This window comes from Polypterus senegalus, chromosome 12, assembly GCF_016835505.1.
Source record: "Polypterus senegalus isolate Bchr_013 chromosome 12, ASM1683550v1, whole genome shotgun sequence".
NCBI classification, from domain to species: Eukaryota; Metazoa; Chordata; class Cladistia; order Polypteriformes; family Polypteridae; genus Polypterus; species Polypterus senegalus.
Window position 1 is genome coordinate 83,044,545 of NC_053165.1, and position 14,729 is coordinate 83,059,273.

Genomic DNA, 14,729 nt, shown 5'->3' on the forward strand with positions numbered 1-14,729 from the left:
AAAATAAAAACCCTAACCCTAATATAATGTTATCCCATCCATCTGTTTTCTAATCCTACTTTATCCTTAGTATTTGGCACAAAGTAGGAATACCACAAATTTAAAAAAAAAAAAAATGCCAGTCTATTGCAGGGCGAACAACCAAATACACACACAATTCTGGGCCAATTTAGCATCACCAGTCCACCTAACCTTCATGTTTTTGGACTGTGGGAAGAAAAGCACGCAGAGACAGGGAACGTGTGGAAATCTGATGCAGGGAGGCCCTGGGACATGAGGCTCAGCCTCCATACTGCGAGGCAATATAATGTTACAATAAAGACTGACGCCTTACTATGCCAGTGCTTTAGTGCTGCGTCTCATCCTGAAGTTGAAGGAACACGCTGACATCAAGTGGTCACTCGCAGGACTGCAGCAGGAGTAGCTCTTAATTGGCAGCTATTGAAGCCTTTGATTCCTCTCAAGAGTTCATTGTGTAAGAGCTCTTGATGGAGAGACAAAGCAGATAATGTGCTTGGTGGCCAGCGATGCCACTCAGGACCAGTTCTACCATTCAGGCGAATGAGACGGTCGTCTGGGGCAGGAAGATGTGGAGTTTTCCTTCCACATTGCCAAACAAGTGCACAAGGTTAATTAATCTGGTGAATTTAAACCGGCGCCACATGAGTGCGAGTGGGTCCTGGACTGGACTGGAGGCATATCCAGGGATGAGAATGAGAAGGTATGAATAATTCTAGGCTCCTCTGTAAAGGAAAGCCATAGTGTCAGCCTTCAGAGGGATAGGCTGCGACCTCCTGCGATGCTGAATTATAGTTAAGTGGGCTTGTAAATGTTCCATCTATAGCATTGGGCGTAAGGCAGGAATAACACCTAGACACGGTGCCAGTCCACCACAGGGTGAACACACAAGCACACAAATCGGGGCTAATTTAGCATCACCAATCCTTCATGTCCTTTGACCGTGGACACTCGACACCGGGCAGCCCTGCCACATGAACGCTGTTATTAGGTCTGCAATGCTTTCTTTTACGATTAGCTATGCCCTGAGTTAGAGATTCTAGGCAGCTCTGTGACACTCCAATAATTTTTTGGCTCACTGAATCATAACCAACGTTCTAACTACGAGAGACAGTACTCATAAATTTTGTCTTCTCCTCCTTTGCTGCTATGCCCCATCTATACCAAAGACACCCAAGAAGCACTAGAGACCTAGCATGACACTCCAGTTCTTGTCCTTTCTACCTGGATGCATCTCAAGACCCCATGAACAGTAACAAACCACACCAAGTCACCTATGAACTCCACGGCGGAGTTCTTCAGGACGAAACCGAAGTTACCTTCGTCTCTGGACGATGTCAATTGGTCGATGGACAGCTCGGGGTGAACCTCCCATTAAAGCACAGCTCCTGTAGACCCCTCGCTGAGTGGAGAGCCGGAGAGCTTTGTTGGCATGAGGTGAACACATGGTTGGCTGCCCACAGTGTGCTGCTCACTCAGATTTGCAGAAACCATCAAGTGAAGCCTGGCTGTGGACTTCTTTCTTTAAAAAATGACACTGGTGAAGGAAAATAAGTGCTTAGCAACGGCAAATTGCAGGGTATAAGGCGGTCTTCACTTTCTAGATCAATACCCCTTATAGAGAGGTAGCTGGTTATCGCCATGAGGATAATTCTTCCAACTGTCGAAGAGCCCTGGTGCGGCCCTCTCAAGCTCCACAGGGGCAACCCAGCAGTGTTAAAAGGCCTTGACTCAATCTATGCCACAGCGGGGAAGATTTAGTCGTGTGAATTTAACCCCATTTTAGCCTGCGCTCTATGGCGAGAAACCGTGAAAAACGGTATGCGGCACGGCAAACGTGAAAGGCACTATATGACAGACAGACAGATAGATAGATAGATAGATAGATAGATAGATAGATAGATATGAAAGGCACTATATGAAAGATAGATAGATAGATATGAAAGGCACTATATGAAAGATAGATAGATAGATATGAAAGGCACTATATGATAGATAGATAGATAGATAGATAGATAGATAGATAGATAGATAGATAGATAGATAGATAGATAGATATGAAAGGCACTATATGATAGATAGATATGAAAGGCACTATATGATAGATAGATAGATAGATAGATAGATACATATGAAGGGCACTATATGAGATAGATAGATATGAAAGGCACTATATGAAAGATAGATAGATATGAGCTGCAGTGATGCATTATGCCAGCATTTTTCCGTTTGTATAAAGAAGCCCCAGTGAGGGGTTCACTGGCTGCAAGTGGCTATCGGCCTTCCTCTCTATACACATGAGCCTGTTGGTTTTTCCACAAAAACATCCATTGATCAAAATGAACATCTGACTGTGATTGGATTCCTTGCTTTTTATAAATCAGGCTTCTTAGAGGCAGGTCCACCACTGGCTCAGAGGAAAGTGCCATGCTGTTTGCCTGCTCTGCAGGGCACCGGCACCGGGCACCTGAACCCGCCTCTTTAATTGAAGACGTGGAGAGAAAGGCAGAGACAGACAGAGCAATAGGGGATGGCATTAAGTTAACTCTTCTTCTGCTACCTTACTGAGCGTGTGAACTGCTATGACGTGAATTTCATTAGCCAGCAACAAAGATAATGTACAAGGTACGCAGGTAGCCAATCAAATTAAAAACAGTGGTGGTGATCTTGTCGGACAATCCATGTCATGCCAGGTTTAACTGAACAACTGACAATGAATCCCTGTTTAAGTCATGCCTCCTCTCAAACTGTTCATTTTATATTATGGGCCTCACTGTGTAGACTGCAGCTGCTGCTCGGCTCTTCATTTTATCATGTAAAGCTCACGATATAGGTCAAGCTCCTTCTTAAATTTGTCTTTTGTAAACTATAAAGCACAGTGTGTAGGTCACATCCACTCATTCACTGTTTTATATTATATTACAAATCACAAATGGGCAGCATGTTGGCACACTGGTTAACGCTGCTCCCTCATAGTTCCAGTATACTCTTGGTTTGAATTATGTGCCTGGGCCACGGTCTGTGTACAGTGTGAATGTTCTCCTTTTCACGGTTGGCGTCAGCTTTCAATCTGGTATGGTCATCTAATCAATAAAAGCGGGTTTGTCATTTTTATTATAATGATCTTGACGACAGCTGTGAGGGCAGCTCACCTCTTCCTCAGCATCTTCTTCTTGCACCTTCTGGAACATTCCCATACATTACCCAGAGCTCACCACTGAACGAACTAATGGGGATGTGTATCGAGTAGTAATTCAAAAGCTTTGTTCAGGGACTTCATTCTGATTTAGTGTCACAGTCTGGAATATTATGATTATATTACCGGTATTACAATATGACACCCAGACATTTCAAGGCCAACTGAGAGATTTAATCCCTTCAGTGTTTCCTGGGTCTGCCCCCCTCCCAGTGCCCTGTGCTTGGCACAAAGGGGACATTCTAAATGCCAACACCACCTTAAATGTCTCATCATCTTGAGCAGCTCGGCTCAGCGTGTCATGGATGGAGAGTGAATCCAGCCTCTCATTTCGGTTGCTTGTATTCCCAACCTCATTCTTTTGCTCACACCCACATCAGACTGCCCGTGAGGATGGAGATGCGGACCAACATGTACAGTAGAATCTCTGTATCCACGGGTGATGCGTTTCAAGAACTACTGCAGATGACCGAAATCACGGAGAGTAGCGAACCCCATACTGCATATTAGTCATTTTTCATTTACGTAAATACCTATAATAAAGTTTAATTGGTAAATTACGCACAATAAGAAATTACCACCATTAATTAATAATAACATACATTGTACATTATTATAGTTGTGCTCCATCTCTCTCTCTCTCCAATGAATGGGATTCTGACGTTTTAACTTAACCCTCAAGGGCCAATGCAGCAGTGAAAAATTTCTTGTAAAAATGTACACAGTTTACATAAATTTTTACATTTACCGTATATACTCGCAGATAAGTTCTCCTGCAGATAAGTCGGAACTTGATTTTATCGTATAATTTCTAGTATTTTATAATGCCGGTCATATAAGTCGAATGCAGAAAACTCCCGCTATTGGTTCAAGGGATTATGATATGCTAACACCCACCGGAGAGAGTAACCACGGAGCACACGGCCTTTATTTCTATGTGGGTGCGGAAATGCGTTGTATCAGCGTGTGCTCCTGACATCTCTCTCTCTATTGTGCCTACGTGACCACACGGTAATACCCAAACTATTCCAAAGCAATGTTTGCACTGTTTTGTGTTTTTTGTATCTCACACCCTCATACACCTTTATTGTAAGAGCATCCCTTATCTATGATGGAGTTTCAATCAGAAGAAAATATGAAGCTGGTTTTAAATTAAACGTAGCTGAAGTAGCGAAAGAAATTGGTAACTGCGCTGCTGCAACAAAATTCAATGTGTCTGAGAAACTGGTGTGAGATTGGCGGAGGCAAGAAGATGTAAAAAAAAAAAAAAAAAAAAATGTGTTGTATTTTTGAACAAGCATATAAGTCGGGGTCTGATTTTATGATTGATTTTTCGGATTTCAAGATCCAACTTATACGCGAGTATATACGATATTTCTTAAGATAAATCTTATTCTTATTGGGCACTCTTCGTTATTTCATTGACTGGAAGCACTTCACAGCTTCTCTTAGGCTTTGAAGAACTGCCAGCATCCCTACATGTGCTCTGGCACTTTGGGCACATCATTATGCAAAATAAAGAATTATTTTCACAACAACACAGCAATAATGCGGTAACAAGCACGGACAGTGAGAACACTGGAGGCTAAAGGCGGGTTTATACTGAGCTTGACGCATCAGACACAGAGGCACACCCCCGTGCGCTGCTGGGTTTCTACCCTGTGCTGTGTAGGGAATGTAGCGATCATTTCATTCTGGAATGTTCCATTTAATGTTTTCAGGTGACTGTGAACCACGGAAACCAAATCCACGGATACGGGGGTTCTACTACAATTCAAAAGTTTTATTTGGGGATTTAATCCCTGCTTCACCACCTCAGTCTGGAATAATCCGACTATAGTTTTATAATATGTGTAATTTTATATGATTCATTTCAATTTATACTTGTGTATACAGTATATATTATATTATATTATATTATATTATATTATATTATATTATATTATATTATGCTAGCTGTGTAAGCCCATACTGTAAAAAGCTTGGGGTCCTAGAAACTATTGAAATCATCAGAAAAAAAATTGAAATGTAGAGATATCAGGTAACTGAAAGGAACTACTCAGGGCATCTCTCTCCTGGGAGGATTCGTTTTGCCGATGTGCTCGCCTCGCTTGTCTATCAGCGGCTAAGCGACTGTCTTTCTTTGGAGGTTTCGTTTTGCCGATGTGCTCGTCTCGCTTGTCTATCAGCGGCTAAGCGACTGTCTTTCTTCAGAGGTTTCATTTTGCTAACGTGCTCATCTCGTTTGTGTATCAGCGGCTAAGCGACTGTCTTTCTTTGGAGGTTTAGTTTTGCCAATGTGCTCGCCTCTCTTGTCTATCAGCGGTTAAGCGACTGTCTTTCTTCAGAGGTTTCATTTTGCTAACGTGCTCGTCTCGCTTGTCTATCAGCGGCTAAGCGACTGTCTTTCTTCAGAATGTTTCATTTTGCTAACGTGCTCGTCTCGCTTGTCTATCAGCGGCTAAGCGACTGTCTTTCTTTGGAGGTTTCGTTTTGCCGATGTGCTCACCTCACTTGCAAATCCTTGGAGGTGGAGCCCTTACCCCAACTCCACCTCTCACTTCCTGGCCGGACAGACAGACATACACACACAATTTCACGCATAGACGTTTATATATAAGATTATATTGGGCACACAAAGGATGTATTGTGCATCACTCACTGTTACGAAAGCTTACTTTATGGTACAAAGGCTAAAGATGCGCGCACATAAGCCGATACATTTCTCTAGAAGGATGAACCCGAGTAAGATTTTTTTTTTTTCTTCATTTCAACCAAAGGAACGACAACAACGGGCCACATGCAGAGTTAATTAATTCTGCAGTGATGTCCACAGTCTCCTCTGTCCTTGTCACCTTTGAGCTTGTGGCTAAGATGAGCACCTCTCATCACTATTAATAAGTGCGCACCCTCTGTTCCTCAGTTTAGTTCATAACACAAAGGTTAAACTTGAACAAGCGACCTGCCATGTTAGGAGCTGCGGCCGAGTCTCACTTGACACCTACTCTAATGTCACCCAGCGGCTTAGCTGCTTGGAGGAGCTGAGGTGCAATTTCAGCAAAATGCCATCTGTCAGCAAGATGTCCACCTTGTTGCTTTATGACTCCCAGTGCTAAGAGGCTGAGCTGGAGCACAAACAACACCACTTTCGACATCTTTTATTCTTCAACACATCTTGATGTCCTCTCTGTGCAATGCTACACATCTTCCAAGCGACCAAGCTCAGGTTCGAGCAAGCAAAGAATTTGTCGCTTTCTTCTTGCTTCAGGCCTGATGCACAGAGTGTTTTGATGACTGTCAAATTAAGATTTTCTTCAGGTGAGGGAACTGAAACTGGAACCTCCTCGATACCAGAGGGGTCCCACACCTGCTAAATGAGAGCATGTATCCAAAGACCATCACCTCCTGCTATTTAACGATAATGCAAACTGCTACAGCACTTGGCAAGGGTTGTGACCAAAAAGACAAAAATCTGAATACCGAGCAGCGCCCCACTCTTACTGTCAAACTCAAAATACAGGAAGCTTTGTAATCACAAGCAGATTGAGTATCCCTGGTCACAAAGGCCTGGGACCAGAAGTATTTCCGATATTGCAATATTTATATATGCATAATGAGACATCTTGGGGACACCTGTGAAATGCGGTCGAACCTGCTAAATGACGACACGTGTGTATAATAATTCATATTACCAAGCTCTTACTATAATGTGTGTTGGTGTGACAGGCGTATTAAACCACAAAAGGGATGAATATGATGTCTCTACTGTATTTAAGATCCCTTTTAATAAGGCCAATGCTGCGTATTTGGACTGAAGAATGTTTTTCGTCAGCTTATATTGACCACTTGTTGTCACTTCTCAGAGAAATGACTGACAGGTCAGGAGGATCTGATCCAAGCTTCAATGCATCAAGCGCACTGTGCTGGAGGACATTAAGTGATCATTGAGGCTCGACACCCAATGAGTGCGCATACATAAAACATGACATGCTTTGCCAAAATAAAAAGGCAACTGGCAGCAGTGCAGAGCAATAAGGGCACCTAGTGAGCGCGAAGCTGCTTTGTTAACCGTGAGCAGTGATGTTCAAGACATCTGCAGTTTTGCCACATGGCACATTTGAAGATGCGTCAGCGTGTCAGTTTATTGAGCACAAACCTCGATTTTTTTGCTTGATGCTTCACTGGGAACCCACCTCATTTCCCAACCTTGTCAATCGTGTGTCATTTACTCATGATGCTCAATACTTTGTGGCACTTTGAGCTTCACAGAGGACCCCCACTTTCCACTCTGAAAGTATAAACCCGTTTTGAATGTGCAGATACAGTACATCATTAATGTCCACCGTTCATGTTTGAATCCAAGAGAAGTTTTATAAAAGAGACCCCTGGTGTGGAATTTTCCACCTGTGGCACCATATCATCTCTCAAACAGTGGAGAGATTTTGGAATTGTGGATTAGGGATACTCAACCTGTATATAATGTATTACCAAGGCGAATACCCCTGCTATCCAATTAATAGCTGTGAATAGGTGATCCAACAACAACATCATTTATTTATATAGCACATTTTCATACAAACAGTAGCTCAAAGTGCTTTACATATTAAAGAATAGAAAAATGAAAGACACAATTATAAAACAAAATAAATCAACATTAATTAACATCGAATAAGAGTAAGGTTCAATGGCCAGGGGGGACAGAAAAAACAAAAAAACTCCAGACGGCTGGAGAAAAAAATAAAATCTGTAGGGATTCCAGACCATGAGACTGCCCAGTCCCCTCTGGGCATTCTACCTAATATAAATGAAACAGTCCTCTTTGGATTTAGGATTCTCACGGAAATCCAAAGCAATGCCCGCCTAGGAGTGCTGAACAAGAGTAAACCAAACCGAATCACATTAAAAAACAGATAAACTGGAAGAACCCAAACTCTCCTCTTTTAAGTCAGTGGGAAACTGATGTGTTATATTATTTGAAGTTGGAAAAAATCAAATACTCAGTTAGAGGATCCATACAGACTTTTTTCAAACCATGGCAGGATCTAATCAGTAATATTTTAAAATAAGTTTATAAAGCACAGAGAATTTATTAATTTAGGTATTTTTACAAGCCTTAAATTTTACACCGTTTGGCTTGCTCTCTCTCTCAGGGGTGGGGATCGATCTGTTCTTAACATAATTCTTTTTTTTGTAAAAACTTGATTGCTATGTATTGATTGTAATAACATTAATAAAAAAAAAAAAAAAACAGATAATAAAATTACACTAGTCTATCATAACACTACCGAAACAAGCACACCTACGGTCCTTAAACACAAAAAAAAAAACAATTTAAAGATAAGGACCCGGGGATGCTCTAAAAAGTTACTTCTTTCGGTTCTTCTACAAGTTTGAATGCGCTTTATTACTTCTGGTGGCTCATCTAGAGCAAAGTGAACTTTTCTATTTTGGTAACACATTCTTTTCTCTTCACCATTAAAAAAACAAGAGTGTGACATTGATCACATTAAGGGTCTTCAAAGAAACGTCGACGTAAGGATGTAAAAGCAAAAGGAGAGCACACATAACAATTAAAGCTGAAATGTGTGTTTCACACTTTGAAATGCTGTCTGAATTCGTCCACATTACTGACGAAAACAGGGCCGCACCATCCTGTTGATGCTTATTATTAATCTTGGCAACAGAAGGTGAGTCATTCTGAACTCGGATGCCTTCAAACAGGTCAACTGTGAATGGAACAAACTTCATGAACAGCCTGCTGGACCTGCTGAATCCAAATGGTAATGCCTTTAAATGTAAACCTGTGGCGGTGCCAGTCGAAGCCCATTTGGGGCCTAAGGCAGGATGAATGGGTATATGGATGGCTGAATGGTTACCCTTCATTGCCCATAGTGGGTAGTCGGTACTAGTATACTTGCCCCCTTGGTGTCCGGAGTGTGTGCCCTGCGCCCCTCGGAAGACAGCGTCCTAGACAGCCACCTGTGTCATTTAATGGATTCACTTGCTTTGACCAGTGACATATCTGGACAGGTCTCACCATTTTTCAGTCACTGTGCCCAGTGGGAAGCCAGCAGGGCATGCCAGGGAGCTGTAGTCAGGCAGAACAGCCCTGCTTGCTAGGGTCACTGGGTACTGCAAGAGGGCACTGCAGGGAGACAAGCTCCCTGTTAAAATGGACTTACACATGACCCGGAAATGCTTCCACTGGGCAGTCAGCCTGGCACCAGAAGTCCTCCCGGGTCCATAATAAAGCTGGAGCTGGGAGGACGTACAGCAACACTCAGTTGGAGGAGGACAGTGCGGTGGTAGTGAGAGAAAGGTATTGTGGAAAGAGAAAACTTGTGTCTTTGTGCTGTTTACAACTTGGTGGAAGAAGTGATTTAATAAACTCTTCCATTATTTTAACCCGGGAAGAGAAAAAGAGGAAGGCCTAGAAGAAGGTTTATGGATGTGGTGAGAGAGGACGTGCAGGTGATGGGGATGACAGAACAAGATGGAGAGGACAGAAAGATATGGAAGAAGATGATCTGCTGTGGCAACTCCTAATGGGAACAGCCGAAAGAAGAAGATGACGTCTCACTGTGTGTGCGTGTTTGGACCTCCCCGACGCTCCTGGTTCCATCACAACATATTAATTCTGTTAACTCGGGCATCCAGTGTCCTGCTTTTAAATGCTGTGCTGAACTGAATTTGGGTTTTCTTCTCACTTCCTAAATACATGAATGTTAGGTTAACTGGTGATTGTAATGTGGCTCTGTGTGAGTGTGGGTGTGACAGGACCATGTGACAGCTTGGTTTCTGCCTTGCGCCCAATGCTGCGGGCATAGTTACCAGCAACGTTGAATTGGACATATATATATATATATAAATATATATTATATACACAGGCACACACACACACACACACACACACACACACACACATACATACATACATACATACATACATACATATATATATATATATATATATATATATATATACATATATACACACACAGTCACAGAGTATATACTGTATGTATATACATATACACACACACACACACACATGTATTTATATATATATATATATATATATATATATAATACACACACACACACACACACAATGACTGCTCGATTATCTCATTCCACTGCAGTCTGATATCAAAGCCTCGTCCACACGAATCGTTCTACAAGTCTGAAGCCAGAGTGTTTCAAGCTGGGTGTCATGGTGTCCCAATTGCCTGCATGACCACCACCTCTTGGTCAGACCCTGTTCACACATTCTTTTGAGTGAAGCGGTAATCTATGATATCTCACACCCTGTGCAAACACTCCCCACTTGGAGCATGTCAGCAGTTGGGTGGGGTTACGTCAGTGGTGGTCCGAACCCCTCACGCCCTCAGCCCGTGTCGCTTGCCCTTACCTGTAGTGGATCTTCAGCGACTTCCTGAATTCATGGATGCTGCGGTTTAGCCTCATTCGGCGGAAGAGGGAACCGGAGTTCCTTGGCCCCTCTGCGGCAGGGGAGAAGGGAGGGTTGGGGAATGTGAAGGTGCTGTCCTCTTCCTGAGACTCCCCAAGCGGCATCTTTCGCATAGCGTACTGTCGCTGGAGTTGCCTCTCGTTCATTTTTTTTTTTTCCAGAAGGGTCCGATGGATGCCTGCAGCTAGAACGTCTCAAATTTAGTCCACAATGAAGCCAGGAGAAAAAAAAGGGGGTGGAGGATGAAAGACACAAGTGTTGCTGATAAAAGGACAGTGAGCTGCGCTGTCCCGTAAAGAATGCCAAGTCACTTTTCAGTCACCCGAGCAGCGAGTTCCTGTCTATTAACCTCTTGCATCAGTAAGAAAGCAGCCTAGTCCCATCGACGCAGACCTACCCTTCTTGATTTCTGAAAGCCGTGAAACCGTTTTGAAGATAATTTTTTTTTTTAGGAGTGTAAGCCTGAACAAGCCCCTAATTCTACACAGGTGGCCTCCAACTATAATGCTGTCAAGGCAACAAGTGGAAAACGAATGAAAAAAAATATACGAGTGACAAGAGCTAAATAACACACACACCCCCAACCTCACTCCCCGTCAAGCTTATCAGATCCAAGAGTTGTGGTGTCACTTGCTGTAAACATGGCCAAAACATCTTATCGCCCAATCGGCTTCTAGACAAGACAGCAAACCCTTCCTCCTCCTCCACCACTACTACTATTGCTCCAGGAGAAGTTTCAAATGCAGCCTGACTGATAAAACACACGCGAGCAGACACTGCTAACTAAACATATGTATTACATTATGTCACATTAATATGGTTATAACAAAAAAGCAGTCAAAAAGACATCGAGTACAATTGTAGCAGCAGCTGTCCCATGCAAATCAAATGGACAAAAATAGCACCTTCCTCAAAGGCAAAATAATAACGAATATAAAACAAGGGCGAAGCTGACTGCTCACGTTGTACTGTATGAACCGACTTCAGATAAGGTTTCAGTTCCTCAAATACTTTGTTATTAAGGGGGAAGTCAACCTATCAAGAGCTTGTATGAAAAGGAAGAGTGATACCAAAAGGCATTTCCTGCTGGTGTCACACTGGCTATTTATTAAATTAGGCCCCCCGTATATACAGTAGATATTTATTTTTTAATGCAGTCCCTTATTTCCTTATTCTTTTTTTAGAAAGAAATGTCCCATAACTGGCTGCTTCTCACACAAGGGAGTGGAGAACTGAAAGCAGAGAAATTGTGGCCTCCAACACTGAGACATAGTGGTTGGTCTTGTGACATTTTATTGTCATATTCTGGTATTTCAGAGGTGCAAGTTGCTTCATTTCCTTGTCTGCATTTGCTGCTGTGTTTCTTCATGTACTGAAATGTGAAAGGCTAAAAGCAGAATGGCCAGACAGCTCTGGACTGGGCTTTGAAACCACAAGGGTGACGCTTCACATCTACTTCTGACTTTCTGTGTTACCTTCATCGAGTCGCTCATCCTAAATGGGTACAAGTTATAATGCATATATAAAAAAAACATTGTTATGATTCCCGATCTTATGAATTGCCTTGTGGGGGGAAAAAAGCTTCTGTCAAATGCACCTCAATGGCCACATTATTTGGTCTGCCTATCCAGATTCCAGGAAGGGACACATTTTGTGCTCAAAACATCGCACCTTCTTAAAGGCAGAGATTCCACAGGGTCAGGAAATACACTCACTGAGCAAATTCTTTGGACCACTCTAACAACACAGGGTAGGGCCGACTTTTGCTCTCGAAAAAGCCTTAGTTCTTTGTGCCATGGATTGTACAAGATGTTGGAAACATTACTTTGAGATTCATGTTGACCAGAACTCTAACCTAGCATCTGCAAAATCATGCCATGAATCTCCTGTTCTACCACATCACAGAGATTCTGGGAAGGCCACTGAAGAACACTGAAATCATTGTCATGTTCATGAAACCAGTTGGCTTTGTGGCATGGCACATGATTGTGCTGGAAACAGCCGTTAGAAGGTGGATAAACTGTGGGGCCTTGAAGGGATGCAGATGCTGAGCAGTAATACTCAAATGGGACAGGGAATTCAAGCACTGATTGTTTGGTATTAACTGGTCCAAAGCATGCCAAGCAAATGTGCCTCACATCATTACACCACCGCCAATACCACCACCAGCCTTGACTGTTGACACAAAGCAGTTTGGGTGCATGGCCAAATTCTGACCCTTTCATCTGAAATCGAGATTCGTCAGGCAAGGCTACATTTTTTCCAGTCTTCAACTGTCCAGTTTTGGAGAGCCTGTGCCCACTGCAGCCTCAGATTTCTGGTTTTGGCTCACTGGAGTTTTCTACTTTTATAGCCCATCCACCAGACGGTTTGGTGTGTCATGCATTTTCAGATACACCTATCTTGTATTCTAGGGTCTATCTGATTATCGGCTGTGTGTATCCCTTCATGGCTATCTTAACAGCATTATAGGCCCCCATGGGCAAAGCAGTGCACTCCCTCAGCAAGTCACAACATACATAGATTAGCATGGTGCCACCAAGGCAACTGCCCAGCGTGCCCATGCGTTAAGATGGCCCTGAATTTATCCAAGTTCTGAAGGTTACTTCCAGCATGATAAGGCACCACTGCCACAGAGTAGAAGTCATCTATCTCAAACTGGTTTCATAAACACGACAAGGAGTTCAGCATCCTTCACCTGATCTGAATCCAACAGAACACCACTGGGATGGGGTAGAACCGGAGATTTACAGACAAACCTGGAGAAACTGAGTGATGCAATCATGTCAACATGGAGCAGAACCTCAAAGCAATGTTTCAAACATCTTGGAACGGAGGCTGTATTGAGGGCAAAAGGAGGCCCCTTACCTGTATTCGTGTAGCGGTCCTAAGAGTTTTTGCTCAGTGAGTGTATAAAATGGGAATAAAAGTGAAACCAGAATGCTCTTTTCTTGGGTCTGAACGGTGTAATAATCTGAGCAGCATCATGGGAATGGACCAGAAAGAAGAGAAGCCCGACAGTCACCAACATCTCCATCAGTAATTGCATTAGTGGAAATGGAGATCCCGGTGGCCAGCTGGTTTCAGACTGCAGGCTACCTGATTGCAAGCCACGTTATTTCTGGAAAGTCTGCAGTGCATTGTCGGAAATAAACAGAGAGAGATTTGCTCCTACAGCATCAGATAATTCACCAGGCAAGAGATTAAATTTGCATGTGACGTGTAACCCGACCTCACAGGAGACCAGACTCGTTGCTGCAGGCTTCAGTTCCTTGAACAAGATAAGATAATTCAGAAAACACATGGAAGTGGCACCAAATACACAGAAGTCATGCTAATTTCTTTAATGCAATAGAATTCAATGCGGTGAAGAGAAGGAGACAGCACATGACTTTTCAAATCACATATTTGTTAAGGAAAATACATTTTCTTTAGCAGTGGAGTTTAATGTAAATCACTTAGCATTCCAAATCGAGAGAAATAGAAGACAGTTTACCACACTTGTATCGATATTTCACCTTGAGATATCGAAGTTTTACCGTAGTAACATGTAGCATAAAATGAAATACACTAATAAACTAGAGGATTTCCAAACATTAACAAATAAATCTTCACTGTTTTCCACAGAGGGCACTGATACACTTGGCAAACAGAAACACAATTGAAGGCAATAAGGAGAAGTGCAGGTACGTGATGAATGGCAAAGAAAATAAACACAGTAAAGAGCGTACAAATGAAGTGTAACCTGACTGCACACCTTCAAGAGCTAACAGATGGCATAATGGGGTCAGGATCTTAAAAGGCCAATTAGAAAATAAAATAAACACAAATACAGGCACTGAGCGACTCAAATGACGTGTGACTTGCTTAATAATACAGTAGAACCCCGATTGTCTAGGCCCAGATTTACCAAGGCGATCAAAGCACCGTGTTGTCCCTCCATTGACGGATTGAAGGCCAGAGGTCCACATGACCATAATCACCAAGTTCTTCCATGTGAAGCCTGTAAACCATGAGGACTGATTGAGGTCATTGATGTTAGGG

General features: G+C 42.7%; 1 protein-coding gene across 3 annotated transcripts in view; it reads right to left on the reverse strand.

Moving 5' to 3' along the window:
• pde4a (phosphodiesterase 4A, cAMP-specific) overlaps positions 1 to 14,729 on the reverse strand; it is a 640,523-nt gene that overhangs the window by 188,900 nt on the left and 436,894 nt on the right. Inside the window, exon 1 of one of the 3 annotated variants that reach the window (XM_039772685.1) lies at positions 10,626 to 11,070. The exons of the other annotated variants lie outside the window; for them this stretch is intronic. Within the exon in view, the coding sequence (XP_039628619.1) occupies positions 10,626 to 10,831 (206 nt within the window). The 5' untranslated portion in view covers positions 10,832 to 11,070. Of the gene's footprint in view, positions 1 to 10,625; positions 11,071 to 14,729 lie in introns of those variants that run through there. 3 annotated transcript variants of the gene reach the window in all.